Here is a 26209-nt window from a genome sequence, read left to right on the forward strand (position 1 = left end):
GTGAACATATTTAGTACTGAACTGGTTTTCTTTGGATCCACAGTTAGCACATGATCTGTACCCCACTTATTTGGGAACTGTACCAATTTGGGATTCTTTTATTATAACTAGTTTGCTAATAGTTTTGTCTGTTTTTATTAGACCCGCTGAACTATTTGCAGTGCATGTGACAGATCAAGTTATTACAGGAAAAAGTGTCACCTCAGTTAAGAATGGAAACCAGAGACCTCAAAAGGAACATCTGTGCAAAAGCAGATGTTAGTTTTCCTGTTTTCTTGGGATTTTTGCACACAGCTGTTGATTGAGAAACTGTATTGGGTAAAAGCAAGAAAATGCATTCAACTGAAAGTTTCCACCATAGGGGCACTGAGCCATGACTCCAGCTTCAGAGGCATCATCAAATATAAAAAGAAGAAGTAATTTGTCAAACCATTGGTCAAACTGATCCAAAATGGAACACAGTCATTATTTTGTATTTTGCTCTTCCAAAAAAAATAACCTTTTACTGCTACTAGACAACAATTTATTTGAGCAAAACCAGGTAAAGACAATATTTGGATAACAAGTCCTGATCATACTCTCTGAAATATGTAATTCATAAATACATTTAAACAACTGTAATTATAAGCAAATTTGAGGATTTTTTTTTTCTTTTTCAGAATAAAATGTACAAACACAAACGACAGAAGTAAATGGAAAAAAGGCAAAGAATTCAGCATGGTAAAAAAACTTTTGTACACCAATTCAGAAATATGTCTGAAAAACATTCGCATTCACACTTTCAAGGAGTACTACTAGTATTCAATATAACTAAGTAGGGAGGAAGGAATACACAAATTAAAACACAAATAAGTGTGAACATTAAATTAGCATTTTTTTCTGACTCAGACTAGATGTAAAATCTTTTGCCTTGCTCCTTGAAAGTTCTAATCATGTCAGGAATGTAAATTTAATTGAATACATTTGCTTCTGATGTGTATAGCCAAAACACATTTAGGTTAACACCTACTCATTTTACATAAAGACAAAGCATACCAACTTAGGTGCTTTTTGTTTCCAAGTGCAATACTACTGCACACTAACTCTGAATGTTTATTCCACATTAAGGGTACTTTTCTGCAGTTGCTACCAAAGATTAATTCCAGCAGTGCAAGGGCACGCCTATGAAGAGACATATGTTTATGGATCCAGCACTGATAGAAAGTTCAGCTGCATCAAGAGTTATTCGCCTGCAGTTTTCTACAGCTTCTGGGCCAAAGATTAATTGGTTATCAGATCTACTGGAGAAAGTGTGTCCTATATCTGCAACTTTCTGGTTTGAAGTGGGCCAAGGGGCCTGCGAGAGGTGATGACCAGGTAAAAGCTGATCAGTTAACTGTAATTTATCCTATCAGCAAAACTATTTCCAGGTTGCGAGTCTACACAGCCAGGCTGAAACCACCTCAGCCTACCCCACACATGCATTATGCTCACAGGGATGGACCAATCGCAAGCTCAAAATCAGCTCCACTTACACAAGCAGAGCCAAGCAACTATGTTGCTTCAGACCGAAACTGGCTCAGAAGGAACAGAGTACATGACTGCACATACCTGACTGCATAGATAAGACTTTAATTCAAAGTACAGGATCATGACAGGCCATTTTCCCACATGTATAAAGCTCTCAAGCCTCCTAACATTCCAAATTACTGTTGCCTATGTACCAGTGTCTTATGAACTACCACGCAGGGCTCACTATGCTAAAACTAAAGGTAGAGCTGAAAGAAACAGTATCCCAGTACCTTCTGAGTGCTAATGTCAGCGCTGGTGAGGCACGTGGTCCACTGGGACTTGATGTAAATTATCTTTCAAAGCCAAGCTCAAGCTGAGCCTACAGCCCCATGGGTGATCATGCCAGCCCATGTGAAGCAGCGTGTGTGCGGGAGCATCGGCTCTTCTGGCAGCCAGTCTTTCACTAGCTTAAGTTTACATAATACGCACCCTAAGGTGCAAGAAAGAATTCAGATGTCTAGAGAATGGCATAATGCGTACTTTACTGACATATGTGCAGAAAAGATAGCACACGGGTAAGGAAAGCATTCTAAAGTAAATGTTAACTGCGGGCGTTTCTTAGCGCTAAAGGCACACAAAGCAGAGAGCATTATTTTATTTCTCGATCTCAACTTGAATTTTCTAGAACAGGTAGTTAAAAAAAGGATTTTTAAATTTGTGAACTAAAAGTCATTATAACAGAGAATGCAATACAATATACAAAATAAAAGTTTAATGCATGTGCAGGTATACCTAACCATAGGAAATAATGAAATATAAGAACTGAGTTTTATTAAACAGGTGAACACCATAGAATGAAAGTCACTGCAATAACCAGAATTATTATTACACACACTAGTCATCAGCAAATGTTTCTATTTCTGTAGCTGAGCATTAAATGACTTTGTACCTTGGACTACACTCACTAATTCACCTCAGCCAAAGAGCTGACATTTGAACAGCCATTAAAAACAACTACAAAAGCACTTTTATTTCTCCATCCATATTCCAGGCGAGGGATTTTGAACCAACATGAGCCAAAAACTGTTTGAGTGTCTGCAATTGTTTTATGCTGAGTCTTCTCAACTCCTAGGTCTGGAGAGATAAGCTCTCTCTCCTAGAAGGGCTGGCAATCAGATTTAGGGGGAAAAAAGGTTTTATGTGCAATGTTTCTATATGAATATACCTTCATAGACAGCATGACACTCAACTTATGTTACTTGCTGTAAATCTAGTACAATTTACTACCGGTAAAATTTGCATGTGTTTTATCCAGACAGACACACTAATAGTAATTGCGCTGTGCTGAGAAAACTTATCTGTGCATGGACGTGGTTCAGCCAGTCACCCTTCTCACATCCTTGAAAAAATCAATGTGTATTAATTTGTATTGTTAAAATATTTGTAACTTAATTCACATTTTTATGTAAGGAGCTGAGCAATCTAGCAAGTCAGGATCTGCTAGTGGTTACGCAAAAAAAAAAAAAAAAAAAAAAAAAAAAGAAGTCAAGGAAATCATCGCTGTTTCTTAATACGCGGCGTTGTTTCAAAACTTCGTGCTTAAAGTACTGAGTCCTGAACGGAAACAGGAAAGTCTCGAGCCGAGAAGCAACCGGCTGTTGAGCAACGGACTCGGACTCGCGGCGGTAACGTGTCCGTGCCCTCGGGTACGAGGTGACAGCGACAACCGCCGCTCCGCGCAGCCGCCTCCGAGCCGAGCCGAGCCGAGCCGCCGCCCGGGGAGGCGACACCCGCAAGGAACAGAGCGGCCAAACCGGGGCGAGAGCAAGTCCCGCTGGACAGGGAGCGGGGCGCGGAGGCGGCGAGACCCAGGGACGCGAGGCCACCACCGGAGCAAGCGGGCGGGCCGGCCCCGTTCCCTCGGGGCAGAGGAGTCTCCACACGCCCGAGGGTGGGTGTGATGCCCCAGGGGGCGGCGGGAGCCTACGGCTTCCAAGCCCCACCGGTGACGCCGGCTCCGGAGCCACCGGGGTCCTCCCCGTGAGGGGGCAACGGCCGCTCCCGCCCAACGACCCCGCCCCGGAGCCGCCCCCTCCCCCCGCGCCGGCCGCCAACAATAACAACGCCGCTCGCCCCCACCGATCAATCTCCCCGCAGGGCCACTCCATTGGCTGCTCCCGCCGCCTCCTCCTTCCCCATTGGCCACCCAAGCACTCACACCGCCCCGAGTCCCCTCCCCACCCCCACCCTGAGCCTCAGCCGGTCTCCCGGCTCCTCACCCGCCCGGGCCGCCGCTGCCCCTCACCGTGTAGTAGGAGAGGAGCCCGGCGTTATAGTCCAGCACGAACCAGCGGTACTGCCAGCCCTTCATGACATTGGTCCATTTGCTCAGCGGGCCCTCCATGATAGACGCCATCTTAGGCACCGAACCGGCACCAACCGCACACCGCCCGTTCGGTGAGGGGAGCAGGGGAGAGAGACACGGCGGCCCGCAGGAGGGGAAGGGGGCGGGGCACGCAGCGAGGGGGCGGGGCTAGAAGGCACACTTCCCCAGAGGGCGGGCGGGGAGGGGGAGTGGCTTGCGCGCGCGGGGGAAGGGGCGGGGCAGGGAGCCCAACGGCGGGAGGGAGGTTGGGCGGGCGCGTGTGGTGAGGAGAGAGGGGGTGGGAGGAGCCGCGGGGCTCAGACTTGTGGGTGTTACCCGAGGGATCCGGTCACTGAGGTTTGGGGGTTCCCCTCACAGCTCAGGAAGGGCAGCGAGGTGGGGAGGGCACGACGCCCCGGTGCCTCGGTTGGGTGAGGGCGGGGGGGCGTTGTCCTGTCTCAAAAAATTCTTGGCACCACGGCAGCTTTTAATTTCTGTCGCTGTTGTGCTTGTCCCTCTGCCTCTCTGTTGTTTGCTTGTCCAGAGCGCCTGTTTGGCTTAGTGGAGCCAAAGGGCCTGGGTCTTCTCCTGAAGGGGCTGTCTGACCAGGGCCCAGGGTGCATAAAAAACACTCAGGACTTGAGATAACCTTTTAAGGATAAGGCTTATTTAAGTGGAACACAGCTTTCCTGTGGTCTGATCCAAGAATGTGGATTGAGTTCCCCAGGAACTATGGACAATTGTAAATCTTGTTCGGTGAAAGGCATGTTCTTTGGCACTGATCTTCTCTGACATAACTACATAACCTCATCACTTATTACATCAGTTGTATTTTAAAGTAAAAACTTCAATAAAGATACTCATTTTACTTCCTAGGGATTGACAATATAGCAGCAGAAATAGCACTTTTACCACGAGGTTTGTGTTTGTCATGCAGTCTTCACAGTATTCATTCAATAACTTTTTTCCTCACCAAATCTATAGCTGGGTTTTTTTCTTTTTATGATTTTTAATATAAAAATCCCTGTATAGTAGGGCTGAAGTAGGTCCAGTTTCTTACAACACCACAGCTTTATACTAAGGTAAACTAATTTTAATAGAAAAATAACCCTATTTACCCCTTTTGTGAAAAAGAATCACTCAAAGGTGGAGCTTCTGAGTTTGATTTCAGAAAATAAGTACTTCCATATTTCTGATTCATCTTCCCATTTCACATTGCTTAGTAGTTTGTTACCAAGTGGAATTTATAGCATTGATGTTATTATACCCCTTGGAATCAAGTGGTGGTGAGTTTATGCGTGATGTTACCAGTTTAATCTATCAAATGCACAATTCACTCTTGAAATCCACTTGTTAATTTTGGTAACATTCTTTTTCAAGCTGCATATGCCCTTAGTAGCCTCTTTTCTTCTTTAATTTCACTGACTAAACAGAGTGCAGCTGCCTAGAGATTATACCCAGGCAAGCAAAACAGAAAACATCAGATGGTGCCAGAACACTACTAGTACTCCCATTTAAAGCTGTAGTTGGACTGGAGCTTTATTATCTCAGATCACTCCTTTGACTGCGTTATACCACAGGAGTTGAAACTATGCAAAAACGTTTCACAAAAAACCTCTTGGCTTAACTGTGAAAGGGTTGTCTGTAGGCAGAGCGTTCTCAATGAGAAATTCTCAACAGAAGAGCTTTCTACTTACCTTGGTTTGCCAGAGGCTGAATTTGCTGCACTTCAGTATATGCGGAGTATCTTACTAGTGCTTTGTCCTCTTTGGTTTTTTTGAGAGGAAATGTGCCAAAGACTTGTCTCCACTAGAAAATGCATGTATTTCAGCTAGCTCTATTTAGCTAAACCTTAAAAGCCCTAGAGAGGATGGAAAAGTTGTGTTAACAGCTGTTAAAGGGGAATTCATCTGCAGGTTTCTTTTAGGAATGTAGTGTAGATAGTCTCTTCAGGTAGTTTGGCAGAGATCAGAGAATCATTGCTTTTCAAAAGACCCCACACAAATTGAAATAAATACATATTAAATTATAGTCTGTTATCAGCATGCAGGATACAATACGTATAGTTTTATGTACTTTCTTGACATGCCAGGATGATGTGTCTTGTATCTATATCAGATTACTCCAATATATATTGAACATGGTTCATGAGGGCACTGTTGAAGGAATTAGGCTTAATTAGCTAGATCCTTCTGACAAAGATTCTAGTTGCCCATTCAAATTGTTTTGAAAGATCAATGCAAGCATTTTAGTTCAATAAACTGAAATCAGCCACAGCTGTGATATAACCTACCTTTATATACTTTGTATATTACATCATCAACATCAATGATTTTGAATAATTATTTGAAATAGCAGTAAGTTACTTCCTTAATACAATAATTTAGTTTGTTTTAACATGTTCCATCTGTATCCAATTTGGAACAGTTACAAAAAGCTGTTATTTTCTGTAATAATAGACAGTTTTATTGTGATGTTCTCCACATTTTACAAAACTTAAATTAGGCTAGTGTCACCCTCTTTAACACTAAGAGATCAAAAGAACTGGGTAGAAAGCAGCAGCTCTTACCTGGTGCTGCCTTTGTTTTATGCGCTGCTCCATCAGCTGGAAATCTTGTCCAGCATAATTTTCTTGCCACATAGAGGCCTCGACTAATTATCTCGCTGTAGTGTCCCAGCCACGCACAGATTTCCTGACCAGCCACAATGTTCAGCCCATAAAGTGGCCTCTGGAGTACTCAGAGTATCCCTGCAGGAATGCAGGGGGAAACCTGAGATATGCCCAAATCTTACTGTGTTTTCTAGGACATTCCAACTTGTACCCAGCCTTTAAAAATTTCATATTTTTCTTTGTCCAAGCTTGTCCAATAAATTACATCTGGGGTTTTTTGGCAATTACAATTTAAACGTGTGGTTTCTAGCCGAGAGGAAGGAATTGCCAATTTAGAGTAAATAGCAGAAAAGGACCAGGGCTGAGAGAATGAGAAGCAGTAATATACTGAAAGTCTGATTCTTTAAGAGGAAAATGCTTTTCTATTGTAAATTTTCCTGAAGTTATAGCTGAACTAACTTTGAAGAACCTCGGTGATGAAGTTGTATAGCTTGTGGGTTTCCTTAAGGGTGTCTGGGAGTGTGACTGGCAGCAGTGAAAGTAGCTTTAGCTTCTCCCAACAGCTGCAATTGCTTGTGGTTCTGTAGAACATAAGGAAGCCATTTGAGAAGACAACAAATGACATTTTATTTCATTTTTTTTTTCCCATTTCAGGAACGGGCTGGTAGTTTAATTTTGTGTTTCTTGTCCTATCAGGTCACTGTGTCAACTGCTGACAACGTAATCATCATAATGATGGATTTATGTTTTAGCCTGATGGTGCATGATTCTTTTTCTGCTTGTTGGTAGCAAGCAATGTCTTTTATTTGTACCTTCAGGAAAAAATTTCCTAATTTCCTCCATTTGATTTTTTTATGGAACAAATGCACTAATAAATTACAATCAAGTAGAAGATGAAGCCTTCGGTGTCATCTTCAGTCTCCTGCTACTGTCCTTCAAAGGTATTTTTTAGTTCCTCTGTGCATATGCTGACTATACTAAGAATAGGAACAATGACAGAGCCTAAATATTTTTTTTTTTTTTTCAGAATTATATTTGGTTTAGGGAGTTACAAGGAGGAAGATAGATGGGAGAGAATCAACTTTACCCTACAGGCAGTCATTCTTAAAAGAGGATAATTGAATCCAGTATGCCAATAAGTGCCATGGTAAGTAGATTTTCTGAATAGATTTCTTGTACTGTCACTGTTTTTGATACAAATGTTTATGAAAAAAATTGGAATTACAGTGAAACAAAGACAGTAGTTGGTTCCCTGCCTTTCTGAGGCAAACACATAATTCTATCTTGGGCCTTTCTTGCCAATGCGTGTATGATCCCAGCAAATTAAAGCCATTATAAATAAATTTTCCCAATACTGGCCGTTTTAATCTAGTTTTTCTCTGATCTTAATGAATTGTCATAAATTCCTCTAGGTCAGGGATCAGGAACCTCATTGAGGGCTAAGCAGACCTTTTCAAGTCTTCTAAATAAGTCCATATTAGCATACCAGAGAAGAAATAAAATTACCACAGGTTGTATGGAGTTCAAGTCTTCAGGCCTCTTGAGTCCCTGTTGTGTTTCTGCTTATGGCTGTGTTTGGACCAGGTTTCACAAGATAAGGACTTTTCTTTCCAAACATTATAAAGATTTGCCTTATTTTTGTCCAGATTCACATCCTTTCATGGCATGTTTGTTGGATGGGGCTCTAAGCAATCTGATCTAGTTGAAGATGTACCTGTTCATTGCAGGGGATTTGGATGATCTTTGGAGGTCCCTTCCAGCCCAAACTATTCTATAAAATGATTCTATGTTTAGAGCTGCATTGAAGAGTATTATGATATTGGAGCCATTTCCCCAAAACAGATGTATTCAGCCAAAATATGGTACTATTTAAGAAAGGGCTGAAGAATCACTCTTGCACTTAAAATAGTGATGATTCTGAAACTAAGATTTATTTTATCTGTAATTATTTAATCCTCTCTAGTAGTGCTGTACATCTGGAGGATGATGCAGCAAAGGTGCAGCTGATGCACCTGACTGGCACCAATACTTCACAGGACTAGGAAAAGGTTGTCAGATGTTTCAGTGTGTGTTAAGAACAGGGTGTGATGCTATTCACTTCACCAATTCAGGTGACTCACTTGCTGGCAAAATCCTGTTGCAAGGTCTGCAGAGAAATATATTTTAAGGGCATTGTAAATTTGAGTAGCTTTATAACAATAATGTAACTTGTATTATGGTCTTATAAAACAGTAAACTCAGGTTATAGTTTTGCAGGACAGTTTGACATAATAACCTTATCTGGGAGTTGCAAGAGATGTAAACTGACATTTTAGGACCCAGCATTTCTTCAAGAAGTATATTTCTGAACTTGGTGAGAGGCTTTGCCATTTAGAAATGTGGGTATCTTCTCTCCTCCCTTCACACAGAGGGCAGAAAATTCTTCCCATGTGCCCTTGTCACACTTGAAATCTTTCAGTGTTCAGAGATGAAGGAATTAACAGCAATACAAATGTAAAAGGGAAACCACCTTCTAACAAAATCTGTAACTTAAATATACTATAAATCTAGTCCAAAAGAATTAAAATATTTGTGCAGGCCTTATACTGAAGATACAGTTATTACAAGCTATTTTCCATCTGCATGTAGACTGAGCTCTGGTAATCTGGAAATCAATCTAGCAACTAGAAAGATGCGCTGGAATGAAATTTGCAGGGTGAACAATTCACTGTAATCTTCGTATGATTTTATTATAAAACTTACAACATAATAATTTAGTCTTAAGAACAACAGGCCTGATGTCTTTGCTGAGTGCAAGTGTTGAGAGTTCACAGCATGCTGAATCACATTTTATAGTCCTAATGCGTTGCTTATATGGCTAACATCTCATCACTTGTTTTAAGCATCTTATCATCCTGTGGGCAGAATTTATTTAAAATTTAATGCAGAAGTCCATGCTATTTTCTCAACCATAAATAAGTGATTTCTGCTTTAGTCTCCACGGAGACTTTGAAGAGATATAGAGGAATGCTGCTCAACTGGAATGTTTACATTGCTGCAGTTCTGGCATGCAGCCCAATGGTACAAAAAGGCAAATAAGCACAATCTCTTTTCCCAAAGCTTTCCCACCATCACTTCTTTCATAGTGTTTGGCCTATTATGTTTCAAATAAGGTTACATGCTCTTTGTTGTCAGTTTGTTTTGCGAGAATGCAGTAGATAGACTGTCTTCTCACAAAATTTAGACTATTAACAGGAGAGTTTAATGCATAGCAAATTTAGCAAGGGAAAAAGTAAGAACTGATTTAATATTTTAAAGAGTATTGTCTGTAATCATAAGGACTATATGCTATGTTTACTTTCAGTAAGGAGTGTTTATTTTTTCTTTATACACTATATTTATTTATTATTAATAGATACAGCAATATCAAAGCTAGTATTTAAAGCTAGTGTATATAAATACACAAGTACATTCCAAAATATATGCATATTATTAGGCTGTTATGAACAGTATGCATCGTTTCTGGTACAAAGTCTTATTAAATCTAGAGGAAAAATACTTTTTCCTTCTCTCTTTTTTTTTTTTTTAAATTTTGGTCCAAGTAAGTAGCAGATATAATGTATTAGACTTAAGCTTAAATTTGACGAGTAATTTTTAGGGTGCTAGATGGGAAATCTAAGGAGATGGAAGGGAGGATAAAAATAAAGTCAAGGAGACCTAGAGCTGAGCAATCAATCATGAAACACGGTTATGTAGAATGAGCACTATCCCATTACTCATCTTATTTCCATAGCTAGAAGTATTAAAGGGATATCTGATATCTGTTAAAACTAAGTTTCAGTTGTGTCGGTTTAGAATCTGTTCCTGGCTCTTTCTGCATTTAATTCTGGGATTTAAGGCCAAATAATTTTTCTTTAGATCTATAATCTCTCATAGTCATTTGTACATAGGAGGAGCCCTATATATAGTACAATCCTTCATCTAATACTACCCCAATTTGGGGAGCTTTCTTTACGGTGACTGTTTCTTGTATAAGGATGGGAGACAAAGGTAGCAAGGTTTATCTTACCAAAAATTGGGGAAGCCTTTTTCTTCTTATATGAGAATTAAAATAATCCTTTTTGGTGTCTGCTTAAAGGATTTGCTTCTTCTTTCTTCTGATGGAAGCAAAAATGCAGAAATTATTTTTACATCCTACTCAACTCTCTCTCTCTCTTCAATTAGAAATGGAAAAAGAAGTGGAGAATTGATTTAGTAGAAGAAAAATAAGTAGCCACCAGAATTGACAGCATAAACTCAAATTGCTCCCTAAAAAGTCATGATCTGCACTTAAACCTCAATTTAGGGAGCAGATGGGTTTTGCTCCTTGGAGAGCACTCAGGAGCTGTCAGGAGACTGTTTTGGCTATGTGTGAACAGCAGACTCGTGCAGGATGCAGCCACAGCTGATTTCCAGATGAAGTGAGACCTTGGTTCATGGCAGCACCTCCTGCAGCTTTATCATCAGCTTGGTATCAGCAGGAAGAAAACCCAGGTTCAAAGCTCAGGGGAAAGCTCTAGCCCACCCTGACTAGGTTTCCAGCCTTAGTGGTGTGAAGACAAAAGCCTGAGACCTATTATAGGACGCATTCATCAGCTGTCTAGTCTAAAACAACCACTCACACCAATTAAATAACTCCAGCTCAGGTAACTTCTCATCTAAGTGTTCCTGCTCCGGCAGGGGGATTGGACTAGATGATCTTTTGAGGTCCCCTCCATTCCCTAACATTCTGTGATTCTGTGAACTTCTGAGATGTAAATTAGTGGAGCATTGCGAAGTACACCAGGGCAGTCTCACTACATGGTTATTTACTCCTGCCATCTTCCATAGCTATTAGCTATTGCCACTGCTAGAGTCAGGACACTGGGCTATTTGGACCTGTGTTCTGAGCCACTATCTCTATTCTTTATTAAGTTCTTATTTTTACAGTTAGCTAAGGGACTCTATAGGTATCCTTTTAAGGAGGGTTTCAGGTTTGTTGCTGGTTTTTCTTTGTTTTCCAGGAGGAGAGTGGAATTTCTGTAGGGATCTTTAATAATATTGTAGCCTAATTTTACATTTTAATAGTTGAACCTTATTTTGCCCATTCTCTAACATCAGCAGTTTCACTGACTTCCGCTGAAGTTGCTTAGAACTGCTGAAATATGTCCAGATGTCATGGACTGAAACAAAGGGAATCCTACTCAGCTCATGAGCAGTGGCACGCACAGGGTAGCTCTGTTTGTAAGCCAAGAACTTGATGAAAATCCAGGCCTTGTTGCATCTGTTTGCTTCCAGGTTTCAAAAGTGCAGTCTGTTCTACTCGTACTTCTCAATGCCCTGATAAACTATGTAATTTGAACAGTAACTGCAATGTAACTTCTAAGCAAATGCTACAATAACATTAATATTAAAATCTGTAAATGCTACTGGAGTTAACCAATTATCTGGACAATTGTCAAAATGGAGAGTTACAGAATTTCTTTTGATTGTCCAAGAGTATTAGTTCTTGAAAATAATTTCATGAGGAATATACTAACAAGCAAGTCTTAACTATAAAAATAGTCTGCAGAATACAGTGAGACTTTAATTTCCATAGCATAAGCTGAAATTGGTAATGTTTAGGACATCGTGCTTTCTTACAGTTGTGTATTTACTTGAGGCATACACAATAAATAGTTTGTTTTAATTTACTTGTCACATTTGCAGTATCAGTTGTAGATTAGCGGCAATAAGTCATTCCAAATAAGATATTGGCAAACAAAAGCATGAGTTTAGTCATGTGTTTCCAGTTCAAGCTGAACAGACCAAAAGTTGTTCATACTTGTGTGTTCCATTGGTGTTGATGTGGTTACATGTGCATAATCAAGAGCAAAATTTATCCCATCGACTCAAAGATTAAAGCATGCAAATACCCAAAGTTAAGCTCTGCTGTTCATATTGCATAAGAGAAGTGGAGGATCTAAGCTTTTGGTTAGTATTAACACTCTCTGGTTTATGCTGACTAGTTCCAATTATGCTATTTCTAGTATGTCAACTAGAGAAAAGATGCAGATCTTCTGAATACAGCCAAATCTGTAGCAACTGAACTGTTGTCTTATCAGTCTTTTGGATTTTGGTTTACATATCTGAAAATTTTAGACGAAACGAAATCCTACCCACAGTTTTCCCTGATCCAACTATCATTTACGTACTGATAATAATAATCCATTCTGTCTGTAAAAGGTTGTATCTACTCAGCTCTACACTTTTGCATGGGAATTTAATCTGTTAAATATCAGGGGTGATGTCTCATACGTTTAATCACTACATTGTCACTGCATTAAATTTCCTCATTGCCCTGAGTTTCTAAAACACGAGTAGGACAATGTTCTTTGCCTTGCAGGTAGTAGACCAGTCTTAGATCCTGAGTATTTGTCTTGGCTGTAGAGTTAACTCAACTTAAAATTTATTTGTGATTTTTAGCTTGAATCTTGTATACCCACAAATCCTTAGTTGTGGCATTGTAGTACTTTAAAGATTTCTGGGGATAATCAGTACCGTGTCAGCTGCTGCAGTGACTGTGTGAAGCGTAGGTAATACTCTGCAGTGTAACTGATCTGAGTAGCGCTTGGCTGACTCAAGTGATGGCTGTCATTTCTGTTCCCAGTGGCAACATGGGCATATTCTGTACACTGAATGATCTGACAGTGTAATTGCTTCTTGGAAACATTCAATTTTTTCATGCACAGAGAAACTCTGCAGTATGTAAGATGCCATTCTCTGGGTTTTTCAAATGCACTGTGTCAGGATTCCTGAGGTTAAGAAATACAGGCAACTAGATACAGAGTTTGGGGAGACTAATTAACAGACATACATATATACACATAGTATGTCCTCAGGAAAAAATTCAGATGGAAAAAGGCTGGCATATCTGGGAAAATGGAGACATATGGTAGCTTTATATCAGGTTTACTTTACAGTGAAGGCATTGCCTAAGGCATAGCAATGCCAGCAGGAACAATGTCTCCATGTAGGCAAGCCAGGAACCAAGCGTGTTGGCAGGGGTCCTGTGAAAAGACTGGGAAGCATTACAGGCTGGGGAGAACTTTCTGGTAGCTGTTCCTATGTCCTATTGTTTAAATAGGAAATCAGTAGATTTCATATTCCAGGCATTTAAAATTATTTATTTGTGCTTAAGCTCTGCCAACCAAAACGTTAAGTTAAAAAGGAATTTTGGTCTCTGAACTTTCAGGGTTCATATTTTTAAGCTTTTCTTGGCAATCTTGAAGGCCAGAGAGGTCCTATATTTTGCTGCTTTCCTGTTTGCTTTTTTAAATTTAAGTTCAAATAACCCATGCAAGCTCTTAACTCCAGAGACTGCAGCTTTATTAAAAAAAAAAAAAAAAAGGAAAATATATTATAAAAAATCTTGGTAGCTGGTAAAACTGAATTTGTTTTCTAGAGCGTGATACATTTGAAAAGAATAAGTAGAAAGGCAAAAGATGAGAAAAGAGCATCTTCCAAGCAGATAAGCCCTGTTTATGTAAAGTGGGACAAGGAAAACTTTTATCCCACTGAAGTTTTACTTTTGGATGGCATTTGAATTGGCCTTGTGTTTGGCAGCTCATCTGTTGAGCCATCTGTTTCAGGTTATGCATGCTCAGAGGGCACGTTGCATCCAGGGATAGAGTTCCCACAAACACAAGAAATTTGAGTTAGATTTGCAATGTAGTGAGCTGTAAACATGGATGTGCAATTGTACATCTAAATAAGCTCTGTGTATTTTTGAGAAACTGAAGCATTCATACAGCTGGAGAAGGCTATAAGTGGAAAACCTGAGGCCATATTCACTGTCCCTTGTACAGTGCCAAGTAAGAGAAAATCACCCAAGGTCCCCAACTAGGAAATTTCTTTCAGACTAAGAAGTTCTTAAAGGACTAAGAGCTAATACAGCAACCATTTACAGCCCATTTAAACAGTTTCTTAAAGGGATTGTAGGGTAGAGAAACTACAATTTGGCTCCCTCTGTTAATGAATCATCTCCAGTCCCATCATGGTGCTGGAGAAGAGCTGGGTAGTGAATCAGAAAGCTGTAACCAACTCTCTGAGCGCCTTTGTTATGCAAGTACATCTTGGCCAGGAAAGAGGATTTGGCCCATAAACTTTAATGGTGCATTAGGTAAATTTTATATTGTTTATGGTATACTCATAGAACTTATCTTTTGTATATGTTATCTACTTTGAACATACTTTTTTTGGGGGGGGAAGAATATACTGCTTGTTCCACCCCTCCCTACTCCTTCCTTTCCCCAGAATGCTGCCTCAATTCCTTTTACTCTTTCAGTCAGCTTGCAGTTTTGGCCATTTCCTCATCCGGTTTTCAGAGGAACACATTACCTCCCTCTCATCAGCACTGTGCAGCTCTAATGCGGCTGTTGAATAACGTGCTGGCTGGAGGTGGAAGAGGTTTCTTTACAAGCAGTCAATACTGACATAGACCACCTTATCTTCATGGAATACACTGAAACTATGGACTTGGGTGCAGTTGTATATGACAGAAGGAAATCTGCCTCACATAATGTAGTGATGAAAGTAATGGTAAATCTAGAACCGGCCAGCAGACTTGAGGGATAAATGTAGTTTAATCATAAATTCTCTTCCTGTATTATTTTATTTCATTTTTACAGGTTTTTACATTAGCCAAAACCCCATTATCAGCAAAGTTTAAGCCCTCTGGTGATGAGGATTAGACTTAAGTAATACAGTTTATAATAAATTGTACACAGAGCATTGACCAAATGAAGATCTATTCTATTGTTTGGGCAGATCTTATTCCATGTGCATGAAAAGTCTTAATTATGACAACAGGTTGAGTGAGGAATGATACTTCAGTTGAAGAAACTTTTTTATGAATGGTCAGCAGACTTTTGTAGTTAAACCTGTTGAACACAACAGGTGAAAGTGATGCACTATCTTTTGACACAGATAATAGGAAAGAAACATAAGGTGACAAAGTCCCTGTCAGCTGATGGTGTTAAAATTCAATTAATGTTCTTTTGCTTCTGCTCAGTCAGACTGAGCAACTGTGCACCTTAAACAGTTCCATCAAGGCTGAATCACTGCTGCATTACTCCTGCAACTTAATCTAAACAAAAAATCCACAATCTAACAAACACCAACGCAAAACACAAAGCCAACAAATCAGTCATTAAGCAAATAATTTGGTCATCTTTAAGGATATCTCATGTTTCAATTGCATTGTATTGTGCAACCAAACGAGAACATATGTTAAACTGTGAACTATTCACCACACCCGTACTTTACAGGAATGAGATAATATTCAGTCCTTAATATTTAGCAGTGATGTTTATGGCATGTGTTTAAAACATTTTTCATAATGGAAAATACTTTAGGTGCTATCTCATCAGTCACATTACATTACTATTATTGATAGGACCAAACAGATTTAGAAGAATGAAAAAATGTAATTGCATGTCAATAATTCGGGAGTCCAGAAAACAAAGAGGGGTTTTACTGCAACATTCTTCAGTCTTACATGTTGACACCAGTGGGATTATGTGTTTTGCTCTTAAAAGAACACTTTGCCTGCTGGTGTTGTGCAATAGTTGGCTGAGTAACAGAATGAATTCTTCTCCCTGCTACAGAGCTGTAAATCAAAATAATCCCACATGGTGGTTTCTCATTTATGGGCATAGAGCAGGATTGTGGTTCTGAGAAGAGGGCGTACAGCAGAGTGTCTGCAGAGACACAATCTTACAGATTCACACCAAATTCCTTCTGTCTGCAGAAAAAACGCTGCAACATGGGATGTAATAGTTTTCACAAAGTGCAACTTGCAATCTTCCTTACAGCACACAGGGCTGATACAGATGTGGGCAAGGAATAATTTGCTCTTGTTTCTCACTATATTTATCAATAATTTGTGAGCTTTTCCATAGCAACAAAGGCTTCAAAACACATATTTGAGTCAGCACAGTTTTAAATGTGGCATAATCATGGTTAACTAACATGGTCAAATCATCTCTGTCCTTGTCTACTCTGAAGACAAAAACATTAACACCTTTTCAAATATGATTAATTTCCTGCTTCAAGGCTTTCGAGTCATCTCCATGTCCCCTTGTTATCATGGTACCATAACCCAGCAGAGATCTCTGGTCTGTCACCAATGGTCTTCTCACTGAAGTTCACAGACACGAGGTTATTGCTGAAACCAAGCAGAATATGATTTAAATTTAGAAAAGTTTTTAACTACTAGTGTATAATTAAACACTAGTTTTAAGTGTTAGTGCCTGAATCGTTGCTCAGATTGAAGACTGGGTTGCAGGTAGAAGGTTAGTGCGATTTGGGAAAGTTAGTTTTTTGTTTTATGACCAACATTATTGCATCAGTGTTACTTTATTTACATAATTTCCAAACCATTTTGACATCATTATGATTGAAATTAAGACTGGATGAAAATGAAAGAAAATTGAGAAGGTAAGAATATATAAGAAGATAAAAGGGAGGACAAAAAAGGAAAGTCTCAAGAAAAAACACTTGCTAGTATGAAGATGTACAGTAATGGCATAAAAATGGTATTATGCCATAGAGTCATGAGTTCGTCTAAAAGACAAATTGTTTTCAAATAGTCAATAACATACTTTTTAACCTAATTACTTCACGTATCTTAAAATTCTGAAATGAATTAATAATCCTTGTGAACTATGGAGTGAATTAGTTCTAGGTTAGGGGAATGCCGGGAATTCAGTGTGTAGATTTTTTAAAAAATATTTTCTATTTACTTATAACACAATAGACTTGTAAGTGTTTGAGAAAGGTGAGCTATGCATTCTCTGGATTTATAGTACGGACAACATGCCTAAGGAGAAAGGGAACAGGAGAAGCTGTTGGTAGAAGCCTTTCTGCCCACTACTTTGTAAACATATTAGTTTTCAACCCTCAGTTTGATCGAATATACAATAGCCATTTCAGTATTGATCTGTTTAATTTATAATGAAGACTTGATGTTTCCGCAGTGGTATCGCTTGTTCTGTTTCTGTCAGAGCACGTATTAAGCTGTACAAGAAATGGCTAAATCTCCAACTGCTATATTAGCTGGATGTCATGTCAAATTGGTGCCTATTGAAGATTTTTCTGGGTTTCAAATACGATCTTGAATTAAAAATTAGATCCCACATGAAAAATGTTACTCTGCTGAGTGTCATCCTTCTAAGTTATAAAGAGGTTAAACTGACTTCTTCTATATATCTAAGTTTTCTCCAGTTCTTTTGGGGTATGAGGTATAGCCCTGTGAAATCAGTTCATACAAATTACTTGGGGAAAATATCGATACTGTCTTAATGAAAAGACAAATTGTGTATATTTTTAAATGGTGTAGATGGGCATGTAGTGCTGCATTTTAAATTTGCCAGTTCTTGCATTAAACGTAATTGTTTTAAAGAGATTCACTGAAGCCTTGTTCAGGTTATTAACAACTGTAGCATTCCAATATCTTAATAAAAATTCAAGATTGTTCTTTCAAATTATCACAGTTCAAAAATAGTTTTGCCCTTTGAGATTCTGAATTTTTGCAATATAAATGACATAATTTTACAAAAACAAAGAGGTACAATTATTCCATAATGTACTCTGTTTCTATGTGACGTAAGACTGACAGATGAAGAAATTAAATTCAGATATATTCAAGTGTTTCTGAACAGAAAATACAAATTTCTCCATCTGAACAGAAAATGCTGTTCAGATGAAGAAATATGCAAAGATACTTTAATATCCTAGTTTGTATTTCTTTAGTACTGCTACAGTTTTGTGTAAATTCGTTCATCCCACAACCCACTTTAAAAGATTTTCACAGCAGCTATATCACAGAATGTTAGAGATTGGAAGGGACCTCGAAAGATCATGTAGTCCAATCCCCCTGCTGGAGCAGGATCACCCAGATGAGGTTACACAGGAAGGCGTCCAGGCAGGTCTTGAATGCCTCCAGAGTAGGAGACTCCACAACCTTCCTGGGCAGACTGTTCCAGTGCTCTGTCACCTTCACTGAGAAGTTTCTTCTCAAATTTAAGTGGAACCTTTTGTGTTCCAGTTTGTACCAATCACCCCTTGTCCGTCCTATCATTGGTTGTCTTTCAAGCAGCCAGGTTTTGTAGTTCTTTGGGTTTGCTTGCATGTTTAAGATAAATTTCTTCAGCAACGTCACCATCTTCAGCCTAGGAGACAGGAGTGACTTGTACACAGGCTTTTCTGAACACTTGCTGCCCTACCAAACTGCTGAAAAGACTGAAAAGGTTTGAGTGTTCAGTACTAGCCCCCAGCAAGTTTTGAAAATGGGTCAGTGTATGGGCAGTTAATTTCTGGAAAAAAAAAGTACAGCAATCTAGTCAGCAGTCTGCTGTAAGAGTACAGTTTATCTCCTTTCCCACTTGTCACCTGAAGCTCAGTTCTGTCATCCTCCGGTTTCTTAGATTGCATTTGTAGGTTTATTGGTTGGATGTTTTAGCCAACTTCTCTTGTGTACAATCTTCTTTCAAGTCAGCTTCTAAATCAGAAATTGCTATTCCCAATTACTTGCTGAAATTTTCTTAGAGTAATATGTCAAAATCTGAATATGAAAATTTACAGCCCACACTAGTAAACATCCTCTGGTATGCTTTTTCAAAGGTCTGGATAGAAGTGAGGTGTGCATTACAGATGGAACCACTACAAAGATTTGTGAGCTTGCTAGCAGAACAGTACAGAAGTGATAAATACTGTCACACCTCCCTCTGGTGGTGAAGCAGCAGAGCACCCAGGTACACAGCTGATTCTGAAATCTGGTGCTGCAGTTAAACCACATCTGAATTGGGAACCACTTTCCGCAGGTTGTTAGGATGCTAAATGATCTGATTCGGGCCCTGCTCAGCAGCCACTCTTGTGCTGTACAGTTCTGGCCCTGCACAAGAATGAGTAGGAGAGGAGAGAGTGACTTGCTTCATTTTAAAATACATATAAATGGCAATTAATTGGCATAAACAGAAGGTAGTTTAGGCAGAACTCAATTTTTTTTAATGCCAAACCAGAGAGTCCTTAACTTCTAGTCAAATATCAGAATTTGTCAAACATTTCAATAACGAGCATCCTTAATTTGTCAAACCAGAATAATAACGGAGGGAAAAAGCAAAGAGCTATGACAACTAAAACATTTTGTCTTTAAGACATTTTTTGAAGGACCAGTGGTTGAATTTTAACTGGAATCTTTAAAGGCCATTTCCATAATACATCGCTGCAGTCCTTTATCAATTATTTTAACTATGCTGCTCCTAAACACATTTCTCTCTTCAATGAATTTCTCAAAGACGTAGATGCCACCACCAACCCCAAAATAAAGTACTTTGCCTGCCAAATACACACGGCCATTTTTATCCAAGAGCTGAGCCAGCGTATCATGCAAAGCACTGTAGTAGTTGGGATTATAGATAGTCTCAGATGTGATGATTATATCATACTTTGAAACAGGTTTGCTGCTTAACAGGAGCTTGCTGACTTCAGACCACTTCCCAAGAAAAAACCTGCATTTGTTGAGTGCAGCAGGTAAGAGTCATTCTGCTTTTTTGGGCCTCTTTGAAGGAGGTTTGCTAATTTTTCTGTTGACTCCACTGAGTGCATTTATACAGTTAGCCACTGCATTGGGCAAGGTTATTTCATCAATCACTGTGCTGTTGTAGTCCTGAAAATGGACTTTTTCAGCTTTACCCTTTAAGGCAACTATTCCCAGCAGTCCAGCCACACAGCCAAGATCCAATACAGCCTTATTGGTAAACTATATTTTGGCCTCAGAGAAGTAATCGATGAGATCAAAGGTGCATTCCCAGATTTTCAGTCCTCCCTCGTAGACTCCAGGGATGAGATCAGAGTGAGAAGAAACACCTTTAGAGATGACCCCTTCTTCATTGGCACCATCCAAACACCTCATTTCCACTGCAGCTGTACTTGTGTAATACAGGTCTGATGCTGTTTTCATGACTTTATTTTCCAATACATTCTCAAGATCTTCAGGAATCTTGTGCTCCTTGGCAGCTTTAAAGCAGAACTTTGGTGTCTCATCTTGGTGCTTATCAGTACCCAGCCTAGGGCTGGAATCTGCTACAGTCTCAGTAGCCCTCTTGCTCTTTTTTGTGGATTCCTGCTTGTGTTTTGGTGAGCACAACTTTAAGTCCATCTTATCCTGAGTGTCAGGTTCATTGTTTTTATTTCCATCAATAACAAAATTAAATCGAAAATCCATTTTTGGAAATAAGAGTTTAAAAAAAAAAAAAAAAACAACAAAAGCTTAGTTTACTACAGCCAGAAACACTCATCCAAGCGTGATACTGATACAAAGTATTTTTTTTCTTCAACTTTTTTTTCTAGAGGCTCTTTTTAGGTAGTTATCGCTATGGGGAAGAGTGCTTTGCAGGTTAGAATATCAGATGTTTTGCCAGTGAATCAGGTAAATTACTTCTGGAAATAAACAGTTTTCTGTATCACTAAACTGCTGAATATTAGCGCAAACAATCTAATTGTAACATCCGGATTTTTATTTTAAAAAATCCTCTAAACATTTAATTTTCTGAAAGGAGTGCTGCAAGTGCCCACACCTCTCACATACCGTAGGTACACTCAGGTAAATTAGGAAGGCTGCTTATTCCGGTAAAACTCACGTTTCAAGTGACGCAAAACCAAGGCGCAGAGAGGCTGTTAAGGCCCAGCTTCCCTTCTCTGCACCCCCACTGAGGCATGCAGGCCAGACAGGGGGACAAGGACCCAGCCCCGGTTTGCCCCCGTTCCCCCTGCCGTGCCCGTACTGCTCCCCGGCCGCGATGGCCCTCCGCCTCTTCCATGTGGAGCGATCGTCCCTTCCGCTTCGTAAAGCGCATGTGCGCCCGCGCGGAGGTTGCTGGGATAGCGGAGGTAAATCTTCCCGCCGTTGCCCGTCTCTGAGGTGAGGGAGGCTGCCGCCATGTCCCAGACAGACCCTGAGCTGCTCCTGCAGGAGCTGGGAGGCTGGGACTGGGATCTCTGCCGTCGAGAGCTGCCCGCTGTCCTGCCCCGGCTCCTCATATCCTTCCCGCGGCGGAGGGGGGGCAGTTCGGCTGCGGGGAGCCACCCCGAAATGGTTTGGGGGGTGCTGGGTTATTCTGGCTTCAGCATTGCACGGTTCAAGCAAATAAATCTGTGGGAGCGAAAGTGATGCAGCGTCTTTAGGAAGCTGGCACAGGGCAGAAAAGCTGGTTGCCAGGTATTTTCACTAAAAACAAGTATAGCCCTTCACTGAAATAAAAGGTTCACAGTAAAAAATAGTGTGTGGTTCATTTAGCACTGTAGATAGCACCCCTAGTCTCCCAGAAAACCCCAAGACTTACTCTCCCAAGGCACTGCAGAAATACCTGTGCTGATGGTGTGGGTACTCGGGTGTGTCTGCCTGTGCAGGGCAACGTGAGAGAAATCACTGTGACTTTTACAGGTGCTTTAAAGATAACCTTTGTGGCAGAACGAGTTTGAGTTTCTTTAACATTTTTACTCTATGTATCAAGAGTCAGAAGACTGGACTGAGCATATTCGTAAGTAGTGATCAAGAAGTGCCTCTTTTTCCTATGGACAGTTGTATTGCAATGGTGTTATCAATTGTACACTAATGCTCTAACGAGTGACTTTCAGAGTTCAGGAATTCTGCTGAATCTTGCATGTTGCACTAACAGCATACTGAATAAGGTCTGTAAAAGCTCATAAGGAAGCTTTGCATGTAAGGCTGCTTTTTCCTTCCTGCTACTTCTGATCTTTAGATACTTGAAAGAAGGGTGCTTTTAGTCTTGTATTTTATTGTCTTATTGGCCATTACTTACAAAACTCTTGCAATAACTGATAGTGATAAGAAAATGAGGCTGATATGTAACTATTGAGGAGTCTTGCTAACCTTCACTGTTAAGTTGCAAATTAGTGCCAACCAGCACATTAAATGTGCAATTATTTTCAGTTTGGAAAATTCTAATTCCATAAGCAAATAATTGTGCTCAGCCTTCAGTTAAGTGTCGGCAGGTGTGATACTATTACTGATGGATTTATGCATGTTGGAGCTGTTACTGTTACTTGATTTTTCAGATAATGCACATGTGACAAACGTTATGTTGCCTTTCTCAGAATCAAATACCTGATTGGTTTCTGCTTGATGTAGTTGCTTGTTTCACCTGGTAGGTCACTGCATCTTTTTGATAATTACATATTGTTTTTCTCTAATGTTTTACAAATGTTTTGCTTTGCAGGTGTTTTGAGGATCCTGACTGAAATGTTTTTGCCCCATATCAGCATTGCAGATTTGGAAGAAACTTTTTTCTCAAAAGTATTACCTAAGGTATGACAGCTTAAATTAAATGTGGAATTTTCAGTGAGTTCAGTCCTAAAAACTGCTTAGAATGCAGTGATTTTTTTTTTTTTTGAGGTCTTATGATAAAATTATTGCTTTGGATGACACTTGAAATTAAAATTTTTCCTTTTAAAAGTTTAATGATTTTGTTAATTTAACAATGTTGGATTGTTTCTGTGATTGTTTCTATTCTTTACAATGGGGAGAAGATCAAACATATGATGTTTAGCTTTCTATGTTCAGTAGTAGAATTGGTTTTTATTTCTTTTTGAGAAGATTGGGCTTTTTATAAAATGACCAAGAATTTTTATGTGAGGGACCCTCTCAGGACAAATAAACTGAAGAACCCAACACTCATGTATCATGAATAAACACCCTGATATTTGTGAATAGTACAGTGAATAAACTTTCAGACCATATGGTGGGTTTTGATTAAATGATGGAGAATTTTGTGCTGTAGTTGTATTAAAATTCTTCATTGCTTGTGTTTTAACTAAAAGAAAGCAGTGCCAAATGACCGATTTAAGTTTCAGGCCTCAGCTTGTATATTTTAATAAGCCACTGAAAATGGACACTTGATTTCCATTTCTCTTATTTTATGTACTCTACCAGATTTAGAGATTACAAGAAAAAATGGCTCATAACTTGCATACACTGAACGAGGATTACTGTAGCTACCAGTTTATGTGGTATCCCGCACGTGCCTGGGAGCCACTTGCTGTCTTTGCAGTCTCAGCAGTAACACTCATAAAATATCCAGGGACCTCGACCAATGCAGAAATTGTTGTTGTTTGTAGGTCATAGACTTATTTCTTTATGTATTAAAAATGTTAATGATCATTCTCAACAACAAAAAAACAAATTCTGAGACAAATTGCAAATACTTTTAAAATGGTGTGGTTTTAACTAAGTAAAACATCTTTGGAAAAATGACGTATTTTAAGTGAATTAGCTAGGAAGTTTGTTTGGCTAACAGATTTTATGAAAAGTAACACCTCACAGAGCTCCTGTCTATAATTTGGAAAAACCATAAGGTGGTTTTTGCTTCTTGGTAGATCATGCTTCATGATTCAAACGCTAGTAAGCGTTACTTTCTCCTCTGAGTTATCTTGGTAGTTCATGACTCTGTGCCAAGGAGGCAAGCAGATATAGAATGTGTTACTATTTGCACGTGTACATTTATAAATAAAATGCTTAGATTTTGTTTTGTTCTGACAGACTCTACAGTTTTTTGATAACTTGATGTATGAATTATCCAGTGAGGCCAAAGGATTAACCAGCCAGAATACAGAGTTATGCAGTACTGTAAGGAATCTTCTACAGGCAAGTCCCATGACATAAACTGTCAAAGGAATGTTTACGTTATTCTTTGATTTTTACCTAAATAATTAAGAGGTGTTTTTGAATATTTTTGCCAGCCATTAACCAGCTGGTTAAAATGTAATTTGATCTTCCTTTGGCGTGGAAGTTCAATTAAAATTTTGTGAGTGATTTGGTTACATTTAGTGTGTGATGCTAATCAGAAATTTAAAAATATCTCATTCTCTAATGCAAATGGAATGTGATTCTCTATAATTAAAGAATGAATCTGGCATCTGTTTATACAGTCACTTAATTTTAAAATTTTTGTAAATTGAGAACGGTAGTCAAAAGAAATACGAAACTAACAAAAGTATACAACATCAGGGAAGAGATCTGGAATTGCTTTATTATTTGATGGAGCTTCATTCATCTTCAAAAAACCTACTTATTTATGTAAATAGCAGTGAACTTTAAATGTCATAGCAATCTAGATGCAATTCAGCTAAGAAAAGATGCTTTTGAAATTATTTCAAGAGTGAAAAATATTGATTGTTGTTGTCTATTCTTGCTTTAAGACTATGGTGCAACTGTTGGAAACTCTGACGTGTTGTGTACGATACATCTGCACGCTGCAGGAGTGTGTGCCTCTGGAGAGTATCCGCACCCTTCCATCCTCAGTTCTGTATGTCATAAAGAACACATTTACACACTGCAAGGTAGGTCTGTGTTAGAAGGAGAAAAAGTCTTATACTGGTTGACTTTAAAGAAACCATCGCTTTGTAAGAAGATCCTGTTTTGAAACAATATTGTTGTCTGATTTTTTTTTTTTTTTTTTTTAAATTTAAATGTAGTTGTTAAATAGCTTACAGAAGGTACTTAGTGCACAAGTACGAAGATGATGTTTCAGCTGTCTGCTCTGCAAATCTGACCTGGTAGTGAGAGGCACAGATTGTGCTGTTTCCATATTTTGCATCAATGTCAGCTGGACATTTTCCTTATGAATACGGGCTCTCTGTGGCATCTGCACAGTTTTGATTGCTGCAGTATTTTGAGAGCTACAAATGGTCACCAAAATGGTGCTACTTACCTTTTTTTCTCTGCGAGTTCCACAGTGCATTGAAAGTTGCAATTAGGATCTTTATGTTGGTTACGATGAGTGGCATATACCACTTTCAAATCTTCATTTTCTTATGCAACACAAATTCCCCCTACAGCAGTGAAAATAAAACCAGGTTATTGTAAGGACACAATAGCTTTTGGTCAGCCTGTATTTCACTTTTCAATTTTTCTTTCTTGTGGGAACATTTAGAGCAGTTCTTCATGTCAGGGCTTGAACTCAGTTGCCATATGTTTATTTAAGAATTCTGATTTTAAAGTATTAGAAAAACTTGGAATGCTACTTCCTTTGCTAACCTTTTAGTGTTTTGTTCAGAAATATGATCTTAAGTTCATGCATCAAGGCCTAATCCAAAGCCCAAGAAAGTTGCTAGAGCCAGGCAGACTCTGTTAGTTGATGAGGCCGCAGGTGAATAGCGTTTTATATTTAGCAAACAGATTGGTAGCAGAAGCTGCAGATCTGGCTGTGTATTGAGTTAAAGTAGGTATATCTATGCCTTGTGCTTTTTTTGTAGTCAAATGTATTACAAAGCTCTCTGTTTTCAGCATGAGAAAAATCAGGTTGTGATTCCTGAATGGCTTTTTTTAATACCTTTTTTCCCCATTTCCTACAGGACAGTGAATCAGTGTACTGCGGGCATCTGCACTTGATTTCTGACCTCCTACAGGCCATGTTCAAGGAAACTTACTCCCTTCAGAAGCAGTTGATGGAACTACTTGATATGATTTCCATAGGCTCTGCTTCTACTGAAGATAACATCGCAGATATGGTGTCAGGTGTATATGGATCTAACACTTTTTTTAGTCTTCCTCAGTCCTTTTTTTCTATAGACCATACCTGAATTTTTAAAACTGGGTTCTGAGCACACACAGTTGCTGCTGTACTGACGAGCCTTTCAGAAGGCAGCACTTTGCAGCTTGAAATATTTCTGGTTTTTCTCCTGAA

At 39.3% G+C, this 26209-nt stretch overlaps 3 protein-coding genes and 2 long non-coding RNA genes across 11 annotated transcripts in view; 1 reads left to right on the top strand and 4 right to left on the bottom strand.

Moving 5' to 3' along the window:
* The window catches only part of OSBPL9 (oxysterol binding protein like 9), a 60814-nt gene extending 56816 nt beyond the window's left edge, over positions 1-3998 (bottom strand). For both annotated transcript variants that reach the window (XM_065071061.1, XM_065071060.1), the window contains exon 1: positions 3797-3998. In XM_065071061.1, the coding sequence (XP_064927133.1) occupies positions 3797-3907 (111 nt within the window). In that variant the 5' untranslated portion in view covers positions 3908-3998. The remainder of the gene's footprint in view (positions 1-3796) is intronic.
* Positions 3755-26209, top strand: part of FIRRM (FIGNL1 interacting regulator of recombination and mitosis) — a 42820-nt gene continuing 20365 nt past the window's right edge. Inside the window, exons 1-9 of one of the 6 annotated variants that reach the window (XM_065071042.1) lie at positions 3755-3948; positions 7164-7408; positions 7495-7614; positions 19962-20036; positions 21949-22045; positions 22745-22833; positions 24064-24168; positions 24723-24863; positions 25878-26040. In XM_065071042.1, coding sequence (XP_064927114.1) covers positions 22009-22045; positions 22745-22833; positions 24064-24168; positions 24723-24863; positions 25878-26040 — 535 coding nt within the window. In that variant the 5' untranslated portion in view covers positions 3755-3948; positions 7164-7408; positions 7495-7614; positions 19962-20036; positions 21949-22008. Of the gene's footprint in view, positions 3949-7163; positions 7409-7494; positions 7615-19961; positions 20037-21207; positions 21544-21948; positions 22046-22744; positions 22834-24063; positions 24169-24722; positions 24864-25877; positions 26041-26209 lie in introns of those variants that run through there. The other 5 variants (XM_065071044.1, XM_005498856.3, XM_065071040.1 and 2 more) reach the window with 5 other exon arrangements.
* On the bottom strand, positions 9176-10626 carry LOC135580036 (uncharacterized). The gene is made up of 2 exons (XR_010474077.1): positions 10516-10626; positions 9176-9361 (listed from the first exon to the last, which is right to left on the bottom strand). It is a non-coding gene; the product is annotated as an uncharacterized LOC135580036 (long non-coding RNA).
* On the bottom strand, positions 15070-21339 carry LOC110362806 (uncharacterized). The gene is made up of 2 exons (XR_002420460.2): positions 21146-21339; positions 15070-16671 (listed from the first exon to the last, which is right to left on the bottom strand). It is a non-coding gene; the product is annotated as an uncharacterized LOC110362806 (long non-coding RNA).
* Positions 19501-20862, bottom strand: METTL18 (methyltransferase 18, RPL3 N3(tau)-histidine). The gene is given in 1 exon segment (XM_005515997.3): positions 19501-20862. A coding segment is annotated over 1 exon segment (1041 nt). The 5' UTR covers positions 20731-20862; the 3' UTR covers positions 19501-19689.

The sequence above is a fragment of the Columba livia genome, chromosome 8 (genome assembly GCF_036013475.1).
Source record: "Columba livia isolate bColLiv1 breed racing homer chromosome 8, bColLiv1.pat.W.v2, whole genome shotgun sequence".
NCBI lineage: Eukaryota > Metazoa > Chordata > Aves > Columbiformes > Columbidae > Columba > Columba livia.